The sequence below is a fragment of the Plecotus auritus genome (genome assembly GCF_963455305.1).
Source record: "Plecotus auritus genome assembly, chromosome: 12".
NCBI lineage: Eukaryota > Metazoa > Chordata > Mammalia > Chiroptera > Vespertilionidae > Plecotus > Plecotus auritus.
This window is the reverse complement of record NC_137778.1, coordinates 38,598,886-38,618,319: the sequence shown is the minus strand read 5'-3', so window position 1 is coordinate 38,618,319 and position 19,434 is coordinate 38,598,886. Positions and strand designations below refer to the sequence as shown.

General features: G+C 43.7%; 1 protein-coding gene across 4 annotated transcripts in view; it reads right to left on the bottom strand.

Moving 5' to 3' along the window:
• Nucleotides 1-4,705, bottom strand: part of LRIF1 (ligand dependent nuclear receptor interacting factor 1) — a 74,067-nt gene extending 69,362 nt beyond the window's left edge. For 2 of the 4 annotated variants that reach the window (XM_080648636.1, XM_080648635.1), the window contains exon 1: nt 4,216-4,606. In XM_080648636.1, the coding sequence (XP_080504762.1) occupies nt 4,216-4,283 (68 nt within the window). In that variant the 5' untranslated portion in view covers nt 4,284-4,606. Of the gene's footprint in view, nt 1-4,215 lie in introns of all 4 variants that reach the window. The other 2 variants (XM_080648638.1, XM_080648637.1) reach the window with 2 other exon arrangements.
• Between the last annotated feature and the right edge of the window lie 14,729 nt (nt 4,706-19,434).

Genomic DNA, 19,434 nt, shown 5'->3' with positions numbered 1-19,434 from the left:
CTGACATTTTTACAATTCCAATACTGATGTGAAGCATTTACATATTAGAAATGGAATGATAAAAATTTTGCAGGCTAATGAACATTTTGTAGATATTTTTGCAAAATACATTTTTTCAACTGTTAGGAGACCTTTTTTCATCTTACTATCTATGATTTAACTTTATTTTATTTTTTAAAATACATATTTTATTGATTTTTTACGGAGAGGAAGGGAGAGGGATAGAGAGTTAGAATGGATGAGAAACATCGATCAGCTGCCTCCTGCACACTCCCTACTGGGGATGTGCCCCGCAACCAAGGAACATGCCCTTGACCAGAATCAAACCTGGGACCTCTCAGTCTGCAGGCCAACGCTCTATCCACTGAGCCAAACCAGTCAGGGCTAATTTAATTTTAATACACATATATAATATATATAAATACATAATGTAATAATACATACAATATTATATGTTTGTGTGTGTGTGTACACATATATAATTAGAATCTATTATAAATAGCCCAGCAAGGTGGGTATTGCTGTTCCTATTTTATAGTTGAGAAAATAGAGGTTTTTCTGAATAATTTATTCAGAAATACATGCTCTCTAGGGCAACCCCATCTATTTTTTTGTTTACTTTAGCAAAAGCCCAACATACCAGGGTCCAAAAATTCAATTGCATAAATCGAGAAATTAATGAAAAATAGATTTCAGATAGTCTGTAATGGTATGTCTGTCTCTGTCTCTCACACACACACACCAACAATCACAAAAGAAAACATAATAATACCTACACTGTATATAAAACAAAATACACACTGAACTCACAATGGAGCATTATCTAACCAAAGCAAGCCACCTGCTAAGGACACTAGTTTTTAACTTCCCATTTAAGAACAAAGGGTTAAGGGCGGATAGAAGCCAATTGACAATCACATGACATTCTAATTCCTATTATTATAGGATGCATTATCATAGGCTTTTATTATAATACCTCTAAGCTGATGATTCACATCTTTATTTTCAGCTCTGAGCCTTGAGTTTCAGATTCAAATATCTCTCAGATGGCTTTCCTGGTGTGTTCATCTCAATTTACCAATATCTGCCCAGAAAACTGGAATCATAATTGATGGTCTTTTCTTCGAGTCAATTCACTGACAAGGTCTGACTTTTTTCCCTTCTATATTCTTTGAATCCAACCCTTACTTTGTATCAGGCAATTCAAGCACAAGCATCTCTGAAAGGACAACTAATATAGAATCTCTAGATGCCTGATCCGTCACACCCAAATCCATAGATAACGTTGGTTATCTAAAATGCACAGGTGACCATGACAGTACTTTTCTTAAATCCTCTAATCTCCAAGAGATAGTCTAATCTCTTCAGCAGGGCAAACAGAATCAAACAATAAATGCCAATTGTTAGTAATAAGACATACTACTGGTACTTTACCAATTCTCTCTGCCTAGACATAGCCTGCATTCTTTTCATGTTAATCCTCACCCGAGGATTATTTTTTTCCTCATTGATTTTTTTATTTTTTAGAGAGAGTGGAAGGGAGGGAGGGAGAAGGGAAGAGAGACAGAGAAAAACATCAATGTGAGAGAGACACATGATTGGTTGCCTCCCACACACACCCCAATCAAACCTGCAACCTAGGTACATGCACTTGATGAGGAATGGAACCCCAGACTCACAGCCTTTCCAATGTGCAGCCATCACTATAACCAGGGCGCCTGCATTCATCTTTAATTTAATAGCTGATACTTAAATTCCCCAACTCAACTGCTCCAGAAACCTTTTCTACAATTCCTATTCTCTATGCCCTCACAATATCCTGTGCACAACACTTAAAAAATGTAACACATCATCTCCCTTCTAAACTGTAAAGTTTTTCACAATCATGGCCCATATCATATTTTTTAGTTTGTCTCTCCATTTTGCACAGTCTATCCGAGTAAGCACTCATTGAATGCTACCAGATGTTTGAACTCTACTGATAGTAAGTATTAAACTAGGATATAAACCTAGGTCTCGATACCTTCTTTCCACTATACTTTTCTGACTCCTGCTTTGCTCTTTGTTAATAAAGCCTAAGTCAAAATAAACGTAATACCTACTATTACAAATATCTTCCAGATTTTTCCATTGTATACAATTAAATGTGAGTTTTACATTTTAAGCACTGATGAATTAGAAATACTTTAAACAATAAACTTTTTGTATCGCATTAGTAAAAATATTATGAAAGGAAAGCAGTAACTCAAGAAAATTCAAGTAACTATAGAAAAAAATCAGAGTAATTTCAAGTTTACAAAGAAAATAAATGATTTAGTACCATAAAAAATATTATCAGAAAAATAAAAACACTAAGTTCCCAATAAAGAACTAACATTAATCAAATGTCTTACAAAATTCTATTTGGAACGCAGATTGTTACTTACAAAACAGAATAGAAACTAATATGCAATCAATAACCAAAGTAAATGGTTTGAGGAAAAAAATGCATTTGAAGATGATGAAAAGAATGCATAAGTCAATGAATTAATGAACTCCAAATGATTTATGAATGTAATAAAAAAGTGGTTCAATCGGTAATGTGATATAGATTGCCAAAAGTAGATAGCCAAAGGGTTAGAAACAGGATTAAAAAGTTAAAGTACACAATAAATAAAAATACAAAGTTCTTACTGTATCTTATTTCTGATATTAAAAACACATGCAATCCTGAAACAAACTGAGTTAAGTCAGAAGTCATCAATATGCAGATACTAAAACAAGATAGAAGATAGTCATTAAAAAGTAAGCCTACTTCTGCATATCCATACAGAGCACTGCCTCTGCCACTCTACCGAACTTGCACCAAAAATAACCCAATAAGCAACATACATACACAAAAGCTGGCTCTTTTGATTTGAAACACAATGCAATAGTTCTATTTGGCAGTTCTCCAAAATTATATCGTTTCAGCTCACCCCATTTAGTGGCGGTCTCATTTTAGAATATTACGCATGTCTTTTAACAGTCTTTATTACAATTTACGTTTTGAATCTACTTATAATGAAAGGAAACCTACTTCGTGAGCCACAATTTGTACAGAAGTTGTATTCTTATAAAATTTTAACAATGTTTTTCTATTTTTCCTGTTTTACATATATTCACTCTTTTAATCCTTAACCTATCTCTAGGTGGTCATATTTAAATAATGAAAACTGAGGTACTTAGCCTCATGAAGCTAGAATTACACCTAGGCAGTTTGATTTTCTTCATAAATCCTCTTTTCCATGAATTTTACATCTTAACTTCCATGCTTCCTTCTTCACATTTTCCTTCTGCAGAGACCCATTAACTTTTTCTCACCACTCATTCATTATACGTCCACTAACCACGGAGTGAACAACTTCAAATATTCTACCGGAGCTAACAGTTCTGTTTCCGTTTCATTTGTCGATTAACAGAAGCTTCCAAAAAAACACACCAAAAAACCTACTGAGTCAGGGATAAACAATTTTCTAAACTTACGAACAAGTATGTCTTTAATACTGGAATCTCCCTATATCAAATATAGTTCTTTACATAGATATCCAGTTAGAGACGGCATTCGCACTACCCCTGCTTCAAATACGCTGTTCCAAAAGATTGATTTTACAGGCGCATTTCCGGTTTTTCCTTTTTTTTTTTTTCTTTCTCTCCAAATAAAGCTGTTATTTGAAAATTTAAAATATTCGATTCCCTTATTCTAGGAAAAAAAAATTCGGTTCTGAATTTATACACTCTTATCAATGACACAAATATATCCTCACTTAAATTATGGCTATTTTCACTGAAGGTCCAGCGCCACCTGGGTTGCACTTGCTAATCCGCGCAGATCGCTGCTTTTTTTTTTTTTTTCCTGCGAGTGCGCGAGAACCTTCCAGAAGGGTTTGGTCACACAGGCGCGTCGGCCATGTTGGTTTTCCTCTCCCGTGGAGCTCTATTCTGTCCGCCTATGAAATCGGAGACGCCGGCCAGGGCAGAGGCTGCCCGCGTTAGGCTCTGAGGAGGATTTAGTTTCCGAGAAGGACGCGCTCTAAGGGTTCTAACCTCCAGGAAGCCGGGCGCGTCAGGAGCTGCTCCCCCCGCGGGGCGCGCCCCTCGGAGCCGCGGTGACAGGAAACGACGGCCGACTCGACATCCTGCTAAGAGACGGGCGCGGGGCGGGCGTGTCCAGGGAGATTGGAAACCTGTACTTACCAGGGCGAGGCGCTGCCTGACTTTTCCTCGGCGGCTTTCAAGAAGACTCCCTGTAGGTTATTGGACATTTTACTGGTAGAGGGGTGGGAGGGACCAGCGCATCCAAGAGAGTGGGCAGTGTGGGACTGGGCTCCTCCCAGGGGCGAGAATCAGAGCGAGAAAATGTGGGGCGGCAGTTGCCCCGGAGCAACTCTGAAGGGGTTCGAAGCTGAGAGGAGGACAACGGCGAGTTCTCCACAGGGTGTAGCTCCGATCCTCGGAGGGAGGCGGCGCAGCCACCGGAAACAGGAAGAATGAACGCCGAGGACAGAGACGGCCGAGCCCTACGCTCAGAAAGAACCAGCCCGAGTCTCCGCCCCCCGAAGCTTACCACTTCGCTCCGGAGCCTCTCGGAGTCGGCGCGGGAGGTGTGGCCTGAATGGCACCGCCCCTAGAAGTGCAGGGTCCCCGCGAAAGACCGCGCCCACCGAAGCCGCCAGCCGTAGTAAAGATCTGCCAGCGTCTCCCGGGTCGTCATATCCGGTCGCCAAACTGATTGGCTGGCCGAAGCCCCGCCTTTATAACGCGATCCAATCGCAAGTGACGTTTGGTATCTCTTCTTCCGGATCAAGGAATGAATCACCAAAGAAATTTCTCCAGTTACCTACGCAAATAAAATGTTTCCGGGGTCAATTGTAAATTTAATGCCTTTGTGTTCGCCGCTCGTGTAACTTTTCCTTCCCTGCCAGACTTAGGAGGGCTCTTGGAATCGTCATGCGCTGGTGGCGTGAGGAAATTGTAGCCGCGTGACTGCAGCCAGCGCTGTATTATTGCTACTTTTGGAGGATTTATCGGTTATCTCCTCTGTCTTGAAGCTTTGCGTCTACGCTTAACCTCTTTGTGCATGCTCATGCCTTGGTCAAAATTATTTGGCATATAGTTAATTCATTCTCTGAAAGTTTCATTTCCCATATAGTTGGGTTTTTTTGTTTTGTTTTGTTTTTTTTTCTTGTGGGTTTTTTGCATCTTCATTTGTACCTCCATAGACAAGCTTTTCAGAAGTCTCTTGATTCCTGTCATTCAATCACATATCCAAGTCTTTGGTTTAAGGGGTAGACAGTGTAGTTCAGCTGGGGCTAGTAGGAGGTTGTGGGAGAGTGGTTTAAAGATCCAGTTTTATTAGGTACAGACTGTACCTATATGAACTGACTCACTATTTAAATTTAGGAGACTGACAAGGTAGCCAATTTTAAAGTATATGTCGATCTTTTAAACATGTTGGCTACTCATTACCGTAACTCCTTAGCGATCTAATATTGATTAAAGAACTTTATGTCCCGATACATTAACACGTTAAGCGCCAAGCTTGTTTTGTCTTCCTTCCCATTTACCCCGCGATATCCGATTTCACGGATATGCTGGCGGCTGGAGATTGTAGAGGTCCAAACGGAAAGTATAGTGTCAGTCACGGGTGACTGACATGGCGCTTAACATGTTAACAGAAAGTATGCCCTAGCTGGTTTGTCTCAGTGGATAGAGCATCTGCTGTTGGCAGACTGAAGGGTCCCAGGTTCCATTCCAATCAAGGCCAGATAGGTTGGTTGCAGGCCTGATCCCCAGCCCTGGTGGGGGTGTGCGGAAGGCAACCAGTCGATGTGCCTCTCTCATGTTGATGTTTCTCTCTCCCTGCCTTCCACTCTCTAAAAATCAATGGAAAAATATCCTGCCCTAGCCAGTTTGGCTCAGTGGATAGAGCGTCAGCCTGCAGACTAAAGGGTCCCAGGTTCAATTCCAGTCAAGGGCATGTGCCTGGGTTGCGGGCTCCATCCCCAGAATGGGGTGTGCAGGAAGCAGCCAATCAATGATTCTCTCTCATTGATGTTTATGTCTCTCTCTTCCTCTCTAAAATCAATAAAGTATGTATATATATGAAAAATATCCTCGGGTGAGGATTAACAACAACAACAAAAACACACCAGAAAGTAATGCTTTCTAACTAGTCTTCACTCCCTGTTAAAGGTTAAATTCAATTATATAGAATCCTATGTGTGTAACTGGCATTTATCTTTCAGTCAAATAGCTCCTATACTAAAGAGGGAGTGGGGGATAAGCCCTAATACTGTCTTGGTTTTGATCATGCCCTTATCTGTGAAAGCAAAATTAAAAGTTACCTATTTTTGCTTGTTCCATTATTCTTACCATTTATTTCTTTTTTTTTTTTAAAGGTCTCAGGTTTGTTTTTTTTTTGTTTGTTTGTTTTGTTTTTTTAAATATATTTTATTGATATTTTACAGAGAGGAAGGGAGAGGGATAGAGAGCTAGAAACATCGATGAGAGAGAAACATCGATCAGCTGCCTCCTGCACACCTCCCACTGGGGATGTGCCCACAACCAAGGTACATGCCCCTGACCGGAATCGAACCCGGGACCCTTCAGTCCGCAGGCCGACGCTCTTTCCACTGAGCCAAACCGGTTTCGGCTCATTTATTTCTTTTTAAAAAAGAATGTTTTTGTTGATTTTTAGAGAGAGAGGAAGGAAGGGGGACAGAGAGATAGAAACATTGATGAGAGCAAAACCTCATCAATCAGCTACCTCCTGCACGCCCCCTACTGGGGACTGAGCCCAAAACTTGGGAATGGAAGCAGCCACCTCTTGATTCATGGGTGGATGCTCAACCACTGAGCACACCAACCGGGCTTACCATTTATTCCTACATTTTGTAGTTTGGCTTCATCACTTCCTATAAATAAACTCATTGTCACAGATTGGGTTCTCTGGAAAGCAAACTCTCCCAATGGACTTCAGTATGCAAAAAGTTTATTAGGAATCAGGATCTGTGGAAGGGAAGGAGAGGAGGCAAAAATGGGCAGAGGGATAAGTTAGGTTGTGATGCCCAGTCTTAACAATGCCGTAGCCTAACCCACATTTCTAAAACTGGAGTAAACTTTCTTGTTTTTAATTTATTTTTTTTTTTGAGAGAGGAAGGGCAAGACAGAGAAACAATGATGTGAGAAACATCAATTAGCTGCCTTCCTAGAATGCATCCTGACTCAGGGATCAAACCCACAACCTAGGTATGTGCCCTGACCAGGATCAAACCCGCCAGCTTTTGTTGTATGGATGATACTCCAACCAACAAAACCACTTAGCCAGGGCCTGAAGTAAACTTTCAAAGTTTTCCCCAGTGGGGATTCAGGTTTTTCCAAGGAAGGTTGTAGGAACTTAGGCACTGAGCATCTCTTTAACCAAGGCAACTATTCAAGGAGGCTGATAATTGAGGCAAGTCTGCAGGCAGCACTCCAGCAAATGGTGGAATAAGACCTTCATTCCTGAAGGGAGGTCAGGGAAATGCATCACAGCATCCACTGTACTCATTAAATCACTCATTCCAGCGGTTGCAATTATTGTTTATCTCCCATTCATTCAACTCTTCCCTCAGTAGCACTTTTAATTATTCTTTTACTCTTGATGCTGTTGGCAATATACTTTCTTGGTTTTCCTCCATATATATATATATATATATATATATATATATATATATATATATATATATATATTGATTTCAGAGAGAGGAAGGGAGAGAAAGAGTAAGAGAAAAATAGAAACATCAATGATGAAAGAGAATCATTGATCAGCTGCCTCCTGCACGCCCCCTACTGGGCAGTAATTGAACCATGACCAGTAATTGAACCATGACCTCCTGGTTCATGGGTTAACACTCAACCACTGAGCAACACTGACTGGGTTCCTCTTATCTTTTTGTCTATTCCTAATCAGTCTCTTTTGAGGATTATCCCTCCCTCCTCAGCCATTAAATAAGGAAGTTCCTTAGATCTTGGTTTTTGATCCTAGTATTTTTCTTCAAGTGTCTTGTTTTTTTTTCCAAGTTATTTCAACCATTCCCATGGTTTCAATTACCATTTCTACCTATTATATACTAGCCAACATTTACATAATACTATGTGCAAGTACTATTCTAAGTGCTTTGCAAACATTAATTCATTTACTCTTGACAACTATAAAAGTTATTTATTACACAGAGATGAAGAAAGCAAGGCACAGAGAATAACATAACAGCGCGGTTGAAGGGATGAGAGTGAGACCAAAAAGAAATTAAAGCATATTAAAATATAGAGCTAAAATAAAGTGAAAAATTTAAGCAACAACTGGCATGAGTAGATTGATAAGTCAACAAATGTAGGTATGTATATGATGATTTTATACATATAGCTATGAGAAATTAATAGTTTAAGCAGACAAAAATAAGCATAGTTATCAAATTCCTAAATAATACAACAAAGCAGTTCAAGCTAGTAAATATGTAAATAACTCTCCACTCATCAAATAGTTCAGATTCTTTTTGAGTGCATAGAATATGTATAAAAATACACTGTATATTAGCTAGAGCTCTAATAGTATCACAGGAGAAATACTATACAGACTGGTTTTCCAACCATAAATTGATTAAATTAGATGATATAATGAATGGCTTTAAGACATTTAGAAACTAAATAACCTATTACTAAAATACCCTTGGATGGAAGATGAAATCATAATGGAAATTAAGTGACTTAAATTTGTCATAAAGTAAGGTTAAAAACAGATGAGGTAAGCATTTAATTCAAGAAGTATTGAAAAAGGAGAAAACAAGATGGCAGCATAGGTAAACAACTGAACTGGCTGCCTCGCACAACCACTTCAAAACTACAACTAAAAGACAAAATGGACATCATCCAGAACCACAGGAAGGCTGGCTAAGTGGAAATTGTACAACTAGAAGGGAATAGAAAAGCATACTGAGACTCAGAGGAGCTGCAGAAGTAAAGTGCAGAGGTACAGATGCGTGGGTGGAGAGGGCTGGCAACAGAGTATGCGGCTGGCTTTTTCAAGCCGGAGGGAGACACAAGCTCCCAACTGCTCTAAACTCCAGTTCTGGGTGAGACTCTGGGGACCCAGACTCATACGGAGAGAAACTGGACTGTCTGGCAGTGGGCGGAACTCAAGGGCAGCTTTCTCTCAGAGGTGCTTGCAGTGATTACCAAGGGACTCTGAGCCCTGGGGGCCTCTTAGGGCAGGGCTGACGGGAAGCCATTGCTATTTGCTCCGACCTGAGACTCCGTCTCAGCTGTATGCAGAGGCTTTTGCATATGAATGGCCTGGTCCTTTGAAATCTAAACTTACCTAACAAACTGCAGCTGAGTCAGAGAGACCCAGAACATCCAAAAAAAGGCCCAAGGCCCCACAGCAGCTTGCATTGCTTCACAGCTGGGCCTCATCTGGGCACCTCCAAAACCCAAACAAAGAAGAGGAATCTGCAGATCTCTCTGTAGCTCGTGCTTGGTGGCCTCAGGCAGAGGCTAAATTAGCACCTCCTTGGAGATCCAAGAGCCAGTGTACCCAGGGGTCAGAGTGGGATCATCCAGATTACAACTCCTCAGATCCATAAGGGACACACTCAGGGGGCAGACTCAGTGAGCACCAAAGCCCCACTGAAGCAAGTCTTGCCTCATAAGGGTATCTCCAGCACAGAAGTTCTCCCATCATAGACACAGCTGATTCTCATAGCCAATTGGCCTGAAGGTCAATTCCTCCCAGTGATACCAACAACAATCAAGGCTTAACTACAACAAGGCTGTGCACACAGCCCACAAAGGGGTGCACCAAGAGTTTCCACCTCTGGTAACTGGGGAGGCTGAGCCACTGGGCCCTAGAGGACACCTACCACACAAAGCCACTCTATCAACACAGGGAAGCAGCCAAAATTCGGGGACAAAGAAACAGGTCACAAATGAAAGAAATGGAGGAAAGCAAACGACTGGATATAGAGTTCAAAACCATGGTTATAAGGTTTTTCAAGAATTTTCTAGAAAAGGCCAATAAATTTAGCGAGACCCTTGAGGATATGAAAAGGACCAACTAGAAATTAAGCATACACTGACTGAAATAAAGAATAATATACAGAGATCCAACAGCAGACTAGAGAATTGCAAGAATCAAGTCAAAGATTTGAAATACAAAGAAACAAAAACACCCAACTGGAAAAGCAAAAAGAAAAAGAATCCAAAAATATGAAGATAGTGTAAGGAGACTCTGGGACAACTTCAAGCATACCAACATCCGAGTTATGGGGGTGCCAGAAGAAGAGAGAGAGCAAGATACTGAAAACCTATTTGAAGAAATAATGACCAAAAACTTCCCCCACCTGGTGAAAGAAATAGACTTACAAGTCCAGAAAGCACAGAGAACCCCAAACAAAAGGAATCCAAAGAGGACCACACCAAGACACATCATAATTAAAATGCCAGGAGCAAAAGACAAAGAGAGAATATTAAAAGCAGCAAGAGAAAAACAGTTAGTTACCTACAAGGGAGCACCCATATGACTGCCAGCTGATTTCTCAACAGAAACTATGCAGGCCAGATGGGAGTGGCAAGAAATATTCAAAGTGATGAACAGCAAGAACCGACAACCAAGATTACTCTACCCAGCAAAGCTATCATTCAGAATGGAAGGTCAGATAAAGAGCTTCACAGATAAGAAAAAGCTAAAGGAGTTCATCACCACCAAACCAGTATTATATGAAATGCTGAAAGGTATTCTTTAAGAAGAGGAAGAAGAAGAAAAAGGTAAAGATAAAAATTATGAACAACAAATACATATCTACCGTGTTTCCCCGAAAATAAGACAGTGTCTTATATTAATTTTTGCCCCCAAAGACACGCTAGGTCTTATTTTCAGGGGATGTCTTATTTTTCCATGAAGAAGAATACAGTACACACTTATTGTTAAATGAAAATAAAGGAAATTTATTACATGTATACGGTACGGTAGTACGGTAGTTGTCAACACAAACCAGACAAACTGTGAATCCTACAGTATCAAGAATTTACTCATTTATTCAATGACAATCATGTCATCATCTTCTGGAACATCATCATAACAATCCAATTCCTGAATTTCCTGGTGAATTTCTTGTGACTCCATTTCTTTCAGAATCAGTGGACCAAATCTCTCATGTTTAGCAATAGCACTGTCTTTAAATGAGTACTTCTTGTCAAGGTAGCCTGCTCGCAGTGCATTTGCAATGCAACTGTCAGTGATTTTCTCCCATGAATTCTTCACCCAAGTCACAACTTCTTGCAGTTTAGGTTTCACAAAGTTTCCACGCTGATTTCTCTCCATTCTATTTTCAATGTAGTCATTAACTTCCATGTGCAAATTGTCTTTGAATGGCTTGTTTATTGCAATATCAAGAGTCTGGAGATAGGCCGTCATTCCTGCGGGAATCATGATCTGATCTATTTTTCTTTCGTGAAGAAATGTCTTCATGTCTTTAGCGCGGTGAGTGCTGGCTGCATCCCAGACTAGCAGACCTCTTTGGCTCCCTCGCATAACAAGCGGCAGCATTAAATCGACCCACTTCCTTATAACTGCTTGTGTGGCCCAGGCTTTTTCAGTTTCAAGAATAAAAACGCCCAAAACACATTCAATCTTTTCCTTCTTGTCCTTAGAAATGATTAAAGGTGGGATTTTAGTGCCATCCAGACGAATTGCCAAAATACAGGAAACACGTGCACTTTCGTAAGCAGTGGAGGGAATGTACACTAAGGAGGCACCCCACTGTTCAATTGTTGTTTGAGATGATTGGCCCATAAACACTGCAGTTTCATCCATAGCAATCATGTTGGAAAGATTGTATTTAGAGAAGTCAGCATCATCAATAAAGGACTTGAATGCAAGTGCTCGCTTAATAACTTGAGTATCTTCCAACCTAAACAATGTTGTAGATCTTCTTAAAGACAGTTCACTTCGCTGAAGGAAATTATCCAGCCAGTGTTGTGATGCTTTGAAGTCTTCGGGGGCTATGTCAAACTGTGGTGCCATTGCAAGGGCAAATTCTTGAATCTGAGCCCTATTCACAACCAAAGCCTTTGCTCTCCTGTCAACAACCCATTCACAGATCAGGTCTTCCAGCTCAAAAAATAATGGTTGCCAACCTGATCCACACTTGCGCTTTTTAGCATTTCCCTTGTCCACTTGTTCAATGAGGTTACCATACTCTGCTCGCCATTTTCGGACCAATCGGATACTCAACATCTTCTCTTTGCAGAAAGCAGTAAGATTTTGGCCCCAAGAGTCTTCCACGATTCCTTTCTTGTACTCCACGGTGTAGCTTTTTCTTTTTGTGCTCATTTCTAGGGGTAAAAAAAAAGGAATTGGGGTATCAAGGTGGGGGGAGGGGGATCACTCAAAATGACACAGGGGGGATCAGAGGGGGGAATCAAAATGGCACAGGAGAATCAGAGGGGGGATTACCATTTTAGTAACCCCTTTTGATCCTCCTGTGTCATTTTGATTGCCCCCTCTGATCCTCCTGTGTCATTTTAAGTGATCCCCCTCCCCCCACCCCTGTGCCACTGAACACCTTCACCAGACATCCCCCCTACCCCTTTATCAGACATTTACCCCCTGGGGCCTGCCTGGGGACTGTCACTGGGCTTGCTGGGGCCTGGATCTGGGCTGGAGCAGGGTCTGCCACTGACTGAGAACCTTCAGTCATCATGAAGGCGGCCGCGAGCATCAGGTAGTGTCACCAGAGACAGACCAGCACTCACCACCTTCGCCGCGTCCCGTCCGCTCTAATCCTCCTGTTCTTCTACATGCATCTGAGAAAGTCTCCTCCTCTCTCCCGCCCCGCGCTCACCACTCACTCCGACCTCCACTCCGCCTCCACACAGCAGTGACGTCAGGACTCCGCGTAACGTCACTGGTTGCTAGACGCCAGTCGGGGCGGCCCTAGTGACCAGTTTACGGTAAATTAATTTTCATTCTGAGACAGAGCCTGGGGGCCTTATTTTCGGGGGATGCCTTATATTTCGCTCAGAAGGAAACCTGTAGGTAGGTCTTATTTTCGGAGGATGTATTATTTTCGGGGAAACACGGTATCAACAAGTGAATCTAAAAATCAAGTGAATAAAAAATCTGATGAACAGAATAATCTGGTGAATATAATAGAATCAGGGGCATAGAAAGGGAGTGGACTGACAATTTTCGGGGGGAAATGGGTGTGGGGGTGCGGGAAGAGACTGGACAAAAATCACACACCTACGAATGAGGATAGTGGTGGCGGGGGGTAAGGGTATGGGGTGAGGTGGGAACCGGGTGGAGGGGAGCTATGTGGGGGAAAAAAGAGGAACATCTGTAATAATCTGAAAAATAAAGATTTAATTTAAAAATTTAAAAAAATTTTTAAATGTATTGAAAAAAGTGGTGTTTGCGAATTGCTTATTGGTCCTGGCTCATGAAAATATGATTTTTGAAGAGAAAGAATATAAAAGGGGAGGGAGAAGGATGATGAACTTTTGATCCCTGAATGGCCACCCAGTCACCCATGACCTGAAACCCAGTCACCCATGATAGGAAACTACACCTGTACTGAAATCAGTTACTAAAGGTAGGTTACCAATGGAATTTAGAAATGGTAGTAGTCCCAACTCCCAAGGATATATAAGAAAATACAAAATAATAAGAAGCATACTAAATATACAATTCCCTGGTTATTATCTGTCATAGCCAAGAAGAAAAGGAAAGAGGGATTCCAAGGTGGCTGTGGCGTAGATGGAAGCTACACTTACCTGCTCCAGGTGCCAAACCAGATTTACAGCTAAATTACAGAGCAATCAACCTGAATAACCAAATAAACCTAAAATATTCTAACCAAGGATTTACAAAAGAAGTCACATGGATACTGGTAAGAAGGGAGGAGACATGAGAAGGGATGGTCCCACACCCACATGTGGTGGCTGAGAAGCCAGAGTGACATCCCCACTGCAAAACTCCCCGCCCCCAGGGAGCGTGGGGTCTCCACCCAACGCAGGGGAGCCAACCGAGAGCAACAGAGATGGGAAGCGGAGCCTGCATAGCCTCTGGTGGTAAAAATCCGTGGGTATTCAGTCTGCCCAGAAAAGAAGGGAGTCTGCTAGAGACCCAGATACCTAGGCACCAGGGTCAAGCACTCCTGTTGTTACAGTACTAGCCTGGGAAGTGCACTGCCCAGTCCTCCAACTACTGGTGACACCACTCTGTTGCGCTCCGGTCCTGCAGAGGGACCTGCAGGTGGCACCCAGCAGGAACCTTTGGGATGCTCTTTTTCTGGAGAAGCTCTTGGTGGAGACTCAGACAGTGATTGAACTGGGTAGCTTTGGAAAGGGGACCATTCTCCTCCACCTGTAGTGCACAGCGGGCACCCCACCCCCAACCTGCTGAATCACTAGGCCTGACCTACTCCCTGTGGCCCCACCCTGCTGAGTCCAGTCACACGGGGTTTGTGGGGGTGGTGGTTAGAGTGCTGTGCAGAGCTAGGAGTTTCAAAGCATCATCTCCCATGGAGGCTTTTGTCCCGAATCAGATGGGTGGGTGCTGGGTTGTATGACTACATCACAAGGGGCCACTCCTATCTCCCCTGTGAGCTTAGCCCAAGCTATCCCAGGAAGGGGAAGAAGTGTCTGCCCCTCTGCTGCACACTATTAGGATCTTCCCTCCCAGGTCCTGTTAGCCCCACCCTGCTGAGCTCAGTTTCCAGAAGAGAAGGGAGAACTGCTCAGAGCTCAGGTATTTGGAGTATATCTCCCTCAGAAGCTATTGTCTGGGACTGGGATGAATCCCCAACAGGAGACTCCTTTGATCTGTCCCCCAATCCTCTGTGGCTCCATCCTGCTGAGCTTGCTCCCGCAGAGGGGTTGGCTGGCTGCGTTCAGCCTGAACATGCAGTGCATGCCTCCCCTGCAACCCTACCCCATAAGGGGGGCGTGGACTGTGGAGAGGCACTTGGTAGACTAGTATTGCTGCCAGCAATAGGGACCAGCACAGTGGCCAAATCTAAGGTCCCTTCAAGAGACGGTAGAAATAGTAGCTGAGGGTAAGGAGATGCATAAGTGGGTAAAGCATGAGGGAAATCCAACATTTTATTAATACCTCGGGAGAGGTTGAGAGCAAAATAATATTGTATCTTAGCTCAATTAGACCAGATGCCTGAGAGGGTGAAGCCATGGCTGCTGAGACCACCCCTGCTTTTGGAACCTGACGGCTGAATGGCAGCCTGCAAACGAGTGTCATCTTATTCCGGGAGACATTGTCATGTGATGTGATGATTAACTGGAGAGGTATTAATGACTAAATGAGGTTCTAGTGAAGTGCCAGTACCTTTTGACTCATGTAATTGTTTTGCTGTGAAGGATCTATGATTGCAGACCAGAGGGTGGACTGCAATATTATATTTGGTTTTTAGCCACAGTTCTTGGCTCACAAGAATTTTTTAGGTTGTCAAGAGCCTTTTTAGTAGAGTGATATTTGAGCCCCACCCCAGGGTGAGGGCTGGTTGTCAGGAGAACCAAGCAGGTGATTAGAGGTTTGGAAATTTCAGTTCCCCAATCTCCGACCTCTAGGGAGACAAGAGGGGCTGGAAATTGAGCTCAGTTGCCAATGGCCAATGACTTAGTCAACCATGACTCTGTAATGAAGCCTCCATAAAAACCCAAAAGGACAGCTCACGGGTCCCTTTTTTTTTTTTTTTTTGGAGACCTTCCCCTTTGGGAAACCATGTGCCACCAGGCTGGTCTCCACACTACACAAGGACAGATGCTCCTTTGCTTAGAGCCTGTTGTGTGATGTAATTTCAGATCCTCTTGTTTACGACTTAAGTGGAATGTTTTAATCCACTTGTTTATGACAGAGAAGGGGAAAAAAAGTTGCTTTTGATAGAAGTATAAAGTAAGTTGTGCCGGGATGCCATCATTCTACATCTGTTGTCACTGAGAAGCAGCCAGCAGCCCAGATGCTGAGGGGCATTGGTGGGGGCGTATTCATAAGAACTTCTGGAGAAGCAACTATGGCAAGGGGATATTTACACTATAAATACTGAGAATTCCTGAGGACTATTAGAGGGTTCTGGTTTGGGTGAGGTGGCTCTTCCCTAACCTAAAAACTCTCTGAATACCCTTGGGGCATTCATTCCTGTGCTGCCTAGGCATTCCTCCTGGACAGTGGAGATAAATCAAGCAGTGGCCCTGTGAAAAGATCATCCCGCCTACCAACACTGGCTTCTTCATTCCCTAGTAACCCACTCTAGCAACAGGGGACTTCTTTTATGTTGGCAGCTGGAAAGCAGCTCTTGGTTATTTTTGTTTGTTTTTGGAAAGCAGCTCTTTAGTTGGTTTCAAACTTTCTGAAGGGCCTACTCATATAAAAAGGTATACCTGGTCTGGCTGGCATGGCTCAGTGGTTGAGTGTGGGCCTATGAACCAGGAAGTTACGGTTGGATTCCTGGTTAGGACTCATGACTGGGTTGTGCGCTCCATCCCCAGTGAAGGGTGTGCGGGAGGCAGCTGATCAATGATTCTCTCTCATCATTGATATTTCTCTCTCTCACTTTCTCTCTGGTATCAATTAAAAATTTTTTTTAAATAAAAAGGTACACCTCTATTAAATTTGGACATTATTCCTCTCACCTCCCCTGGCCTGGAACAATAGTGGAATTATTCTTTCTTTCGTTTGGAGTATGTTATCGCTTCACTAGGCTTATTAAGAGCTATTATTCTGTATGCTATTGACTTGTGAAATTATAATTCCCATAGCAAACCTGTGCTAAATTGTTGGCAAAGACAAAATCAGTCTCTGAGCGTTATTTTTACTGCCTCCCCAAACAACACATAAACAAAGCAGGACCTCGCCCTGTGTATCTCATCTGTCAGTTGATTCATATCCTTTAATATCTTGTGTAACAAATTGGTAATCTAGTGAGTAAATGGGTTTTCTTGAATTCGGTAAGCTGTTCTGGCAAATTAATCAAACCCAAGGAGGGATTGTGAGGACCTCTGATGTGTAGCCAGTTGGTCAATACCCTGGATTGTGATCGCCATCCTGAGATGGAGGGCGTTATTGGAACCTCCAAACTGTACTGGTCGGTCAGAAGCATAGGTAAAACCACCTGGGCTTGCAACTGGCATCTGAAGTGGGGAGCAGTCTGGTGGGACTGAGCCCTTTACCTGTATAACATGATTCTATCTCCAGGTAGACAGTGTCAACATTGAGTTGAATTCTCTGACAACTGCGTGTCTGAGAATTGCTTATTGGCCTCCACACACACATTGGAATTCGGCCTGGGAACCTAATTTACACACACGGATACATTTATGTATATTCATATGAAATAAGGTTTGTAAACTACTCTATCCTTGTCAGAACAAGTTTTCTCAAGAGAACCTATTAATTTTTTAACTTCAATATTTATAATTTTCCTTCCTAGGATATCTAGTTACTTCTCAATTGTTTGTCAATGGCACTTTGATACACATTTGTTTTTAACTAATTTTCTGTAATCGTATTTCTTTTATAACTTGACTCTATATCTAAATGATCTGAGGAACTTATTCCACTATTCATTGATTCTAATTATGATTTCTGAATGTGAGATCATGTTTCTTGAAACTGTGTGTTAATTTTTGAGTCCTTTTAGGTTGCATCTGTGTTTAGAGAATTTTCATTTGATTTGTGAACTTGAGTATTTCTAATCAAATTATTACTTACATATAATAAACTATAGAAATCTTAAGTATACAACTCAGAAATTTTTTAATTATGCATACATGCATGTAGCACATTTTCCATACCCTAGTAAGCTCCCTGCTGTATCTTACCACTCAATATCCACCACTAAGGATAAGCACTATTCAGACTTTTATTGCTATGGATTAGTTTTGCTGGTTCTTAACTTTTATATAAAGAAAATTTAACAGAATATGCAGTCTTCTTTGCTCAACATTATGTCTGTGATATTTTTCCACGTTGTTGCATGTAGCAACGGTTCATTTCTTTTTGCTATGTAATATCCTATGTAATAAAGAGGTAATGTGCAAATTGACCATCACTCCAACACACAAGAAGGCTAACCCCATGTGGTCAAAGATGGCCACCACAAGATGGCCGGCAGGAGAGGGCAGTTGTGGGTGATCAGGCCAGCAGGGGAGGGCAGTTGGGGAGGACCCAGGCCTGCAGGGGAGGGCAGTTGGGGGGAACCAGGCCTGCAGGGAGGGCAGTTGGGGGGGACCAGGACTGCAGGGGAGAGCAGTTGGGGGGAACCAGGCCTACAGGGGAGGACAGTTGGGGGAACCCAGGCCTGCAGGGGAGGGAAATAGGGGGGAACCAGTCCTGCAGGGGAGGGCAGTTGGAGGGGAAAAGGCCTGCAGGGGAGGGACCAGGTCTGCAGGGGAGGGCAGTTAGGGGCAACCAGGCTGGCAGGGGAGAGCAGTTAGGCCTGCAGGGGAGGGCAGTTAGGGGCAACCAGGCTGGCAGGAGAGAGCAGTTAGGGGCAACCAGGCTGGCAGGGGAGAGCAGTTAGGGGTAACCAGGCCTGCAGGGGAGGGCAGTTGGGGGAGGGGGGACTAGGCCTGCAGGGGAGGGCAGTTGGGGGTGATGAGGCCGGCAGGGGAGGGCAGTTAGGGGTGACCGGGCTGGCAGAGGACAGTTGGGGGGGACACAGGCCTGCAGGGGAGGGCAGTTAGGGGTAACCAGGCCTGCAGGGGAGGGCAGTTAGGGGCAACCAGGCTGGCAGGGGAGAGCAGTTAGGGGCAACCAGGCTGGCAGGGGAGAGCAGTTAGGGGTAACCAGGCCTGCAGGGGAGGGCAGTTGGGGGAGGGGGGACTAGGCCTGCAGGGGAGGGCAGTTGGGGGTGATGAGGCCGGCAGGGGAGGGCAGTTAGGGGTGACTGGGCTGGCAGAGGACAGTTGGGGGGGGACACAGGCCTGCAGGGGAGGGCAGTTGGGGGGAACCAGGCCTGCAGAGGAGAGCAGTTAGGGGCAACCAGGCCTGTAGGGGAGGGCAGTTAGGGGCAACCAGGCTGGCAGGGGAGAGCAGTTAGGGGTAACCAGGCCTGCAGGGGAGGGCAGTTGGGGGAGGGGGGACTAGGCCTGCAGGGGAGGGCAGTTGGGGGTGATGAGGCCGGCAGGGGAGGGCAGTTAGGGGTGACCGGGCTGGCAGAGGACAGTTGGGGGGGACACAGGCCTGCAGGGGAGGGCAGTTGGGGGCAACCAGGCTGGCAGGGGAGAGCAGTTAGAGGCAACCAGGCCTGCAGGGGAGGGCAGTTGGGGGGAACCAGGCCTGCAGGGGAGAGCAGTTGAGGGGACCAGGCCTGCAGGGGAGAGCAGTTGGGGGGACCAGGCCTGCAGGGGAGGACAGTTGCGGGG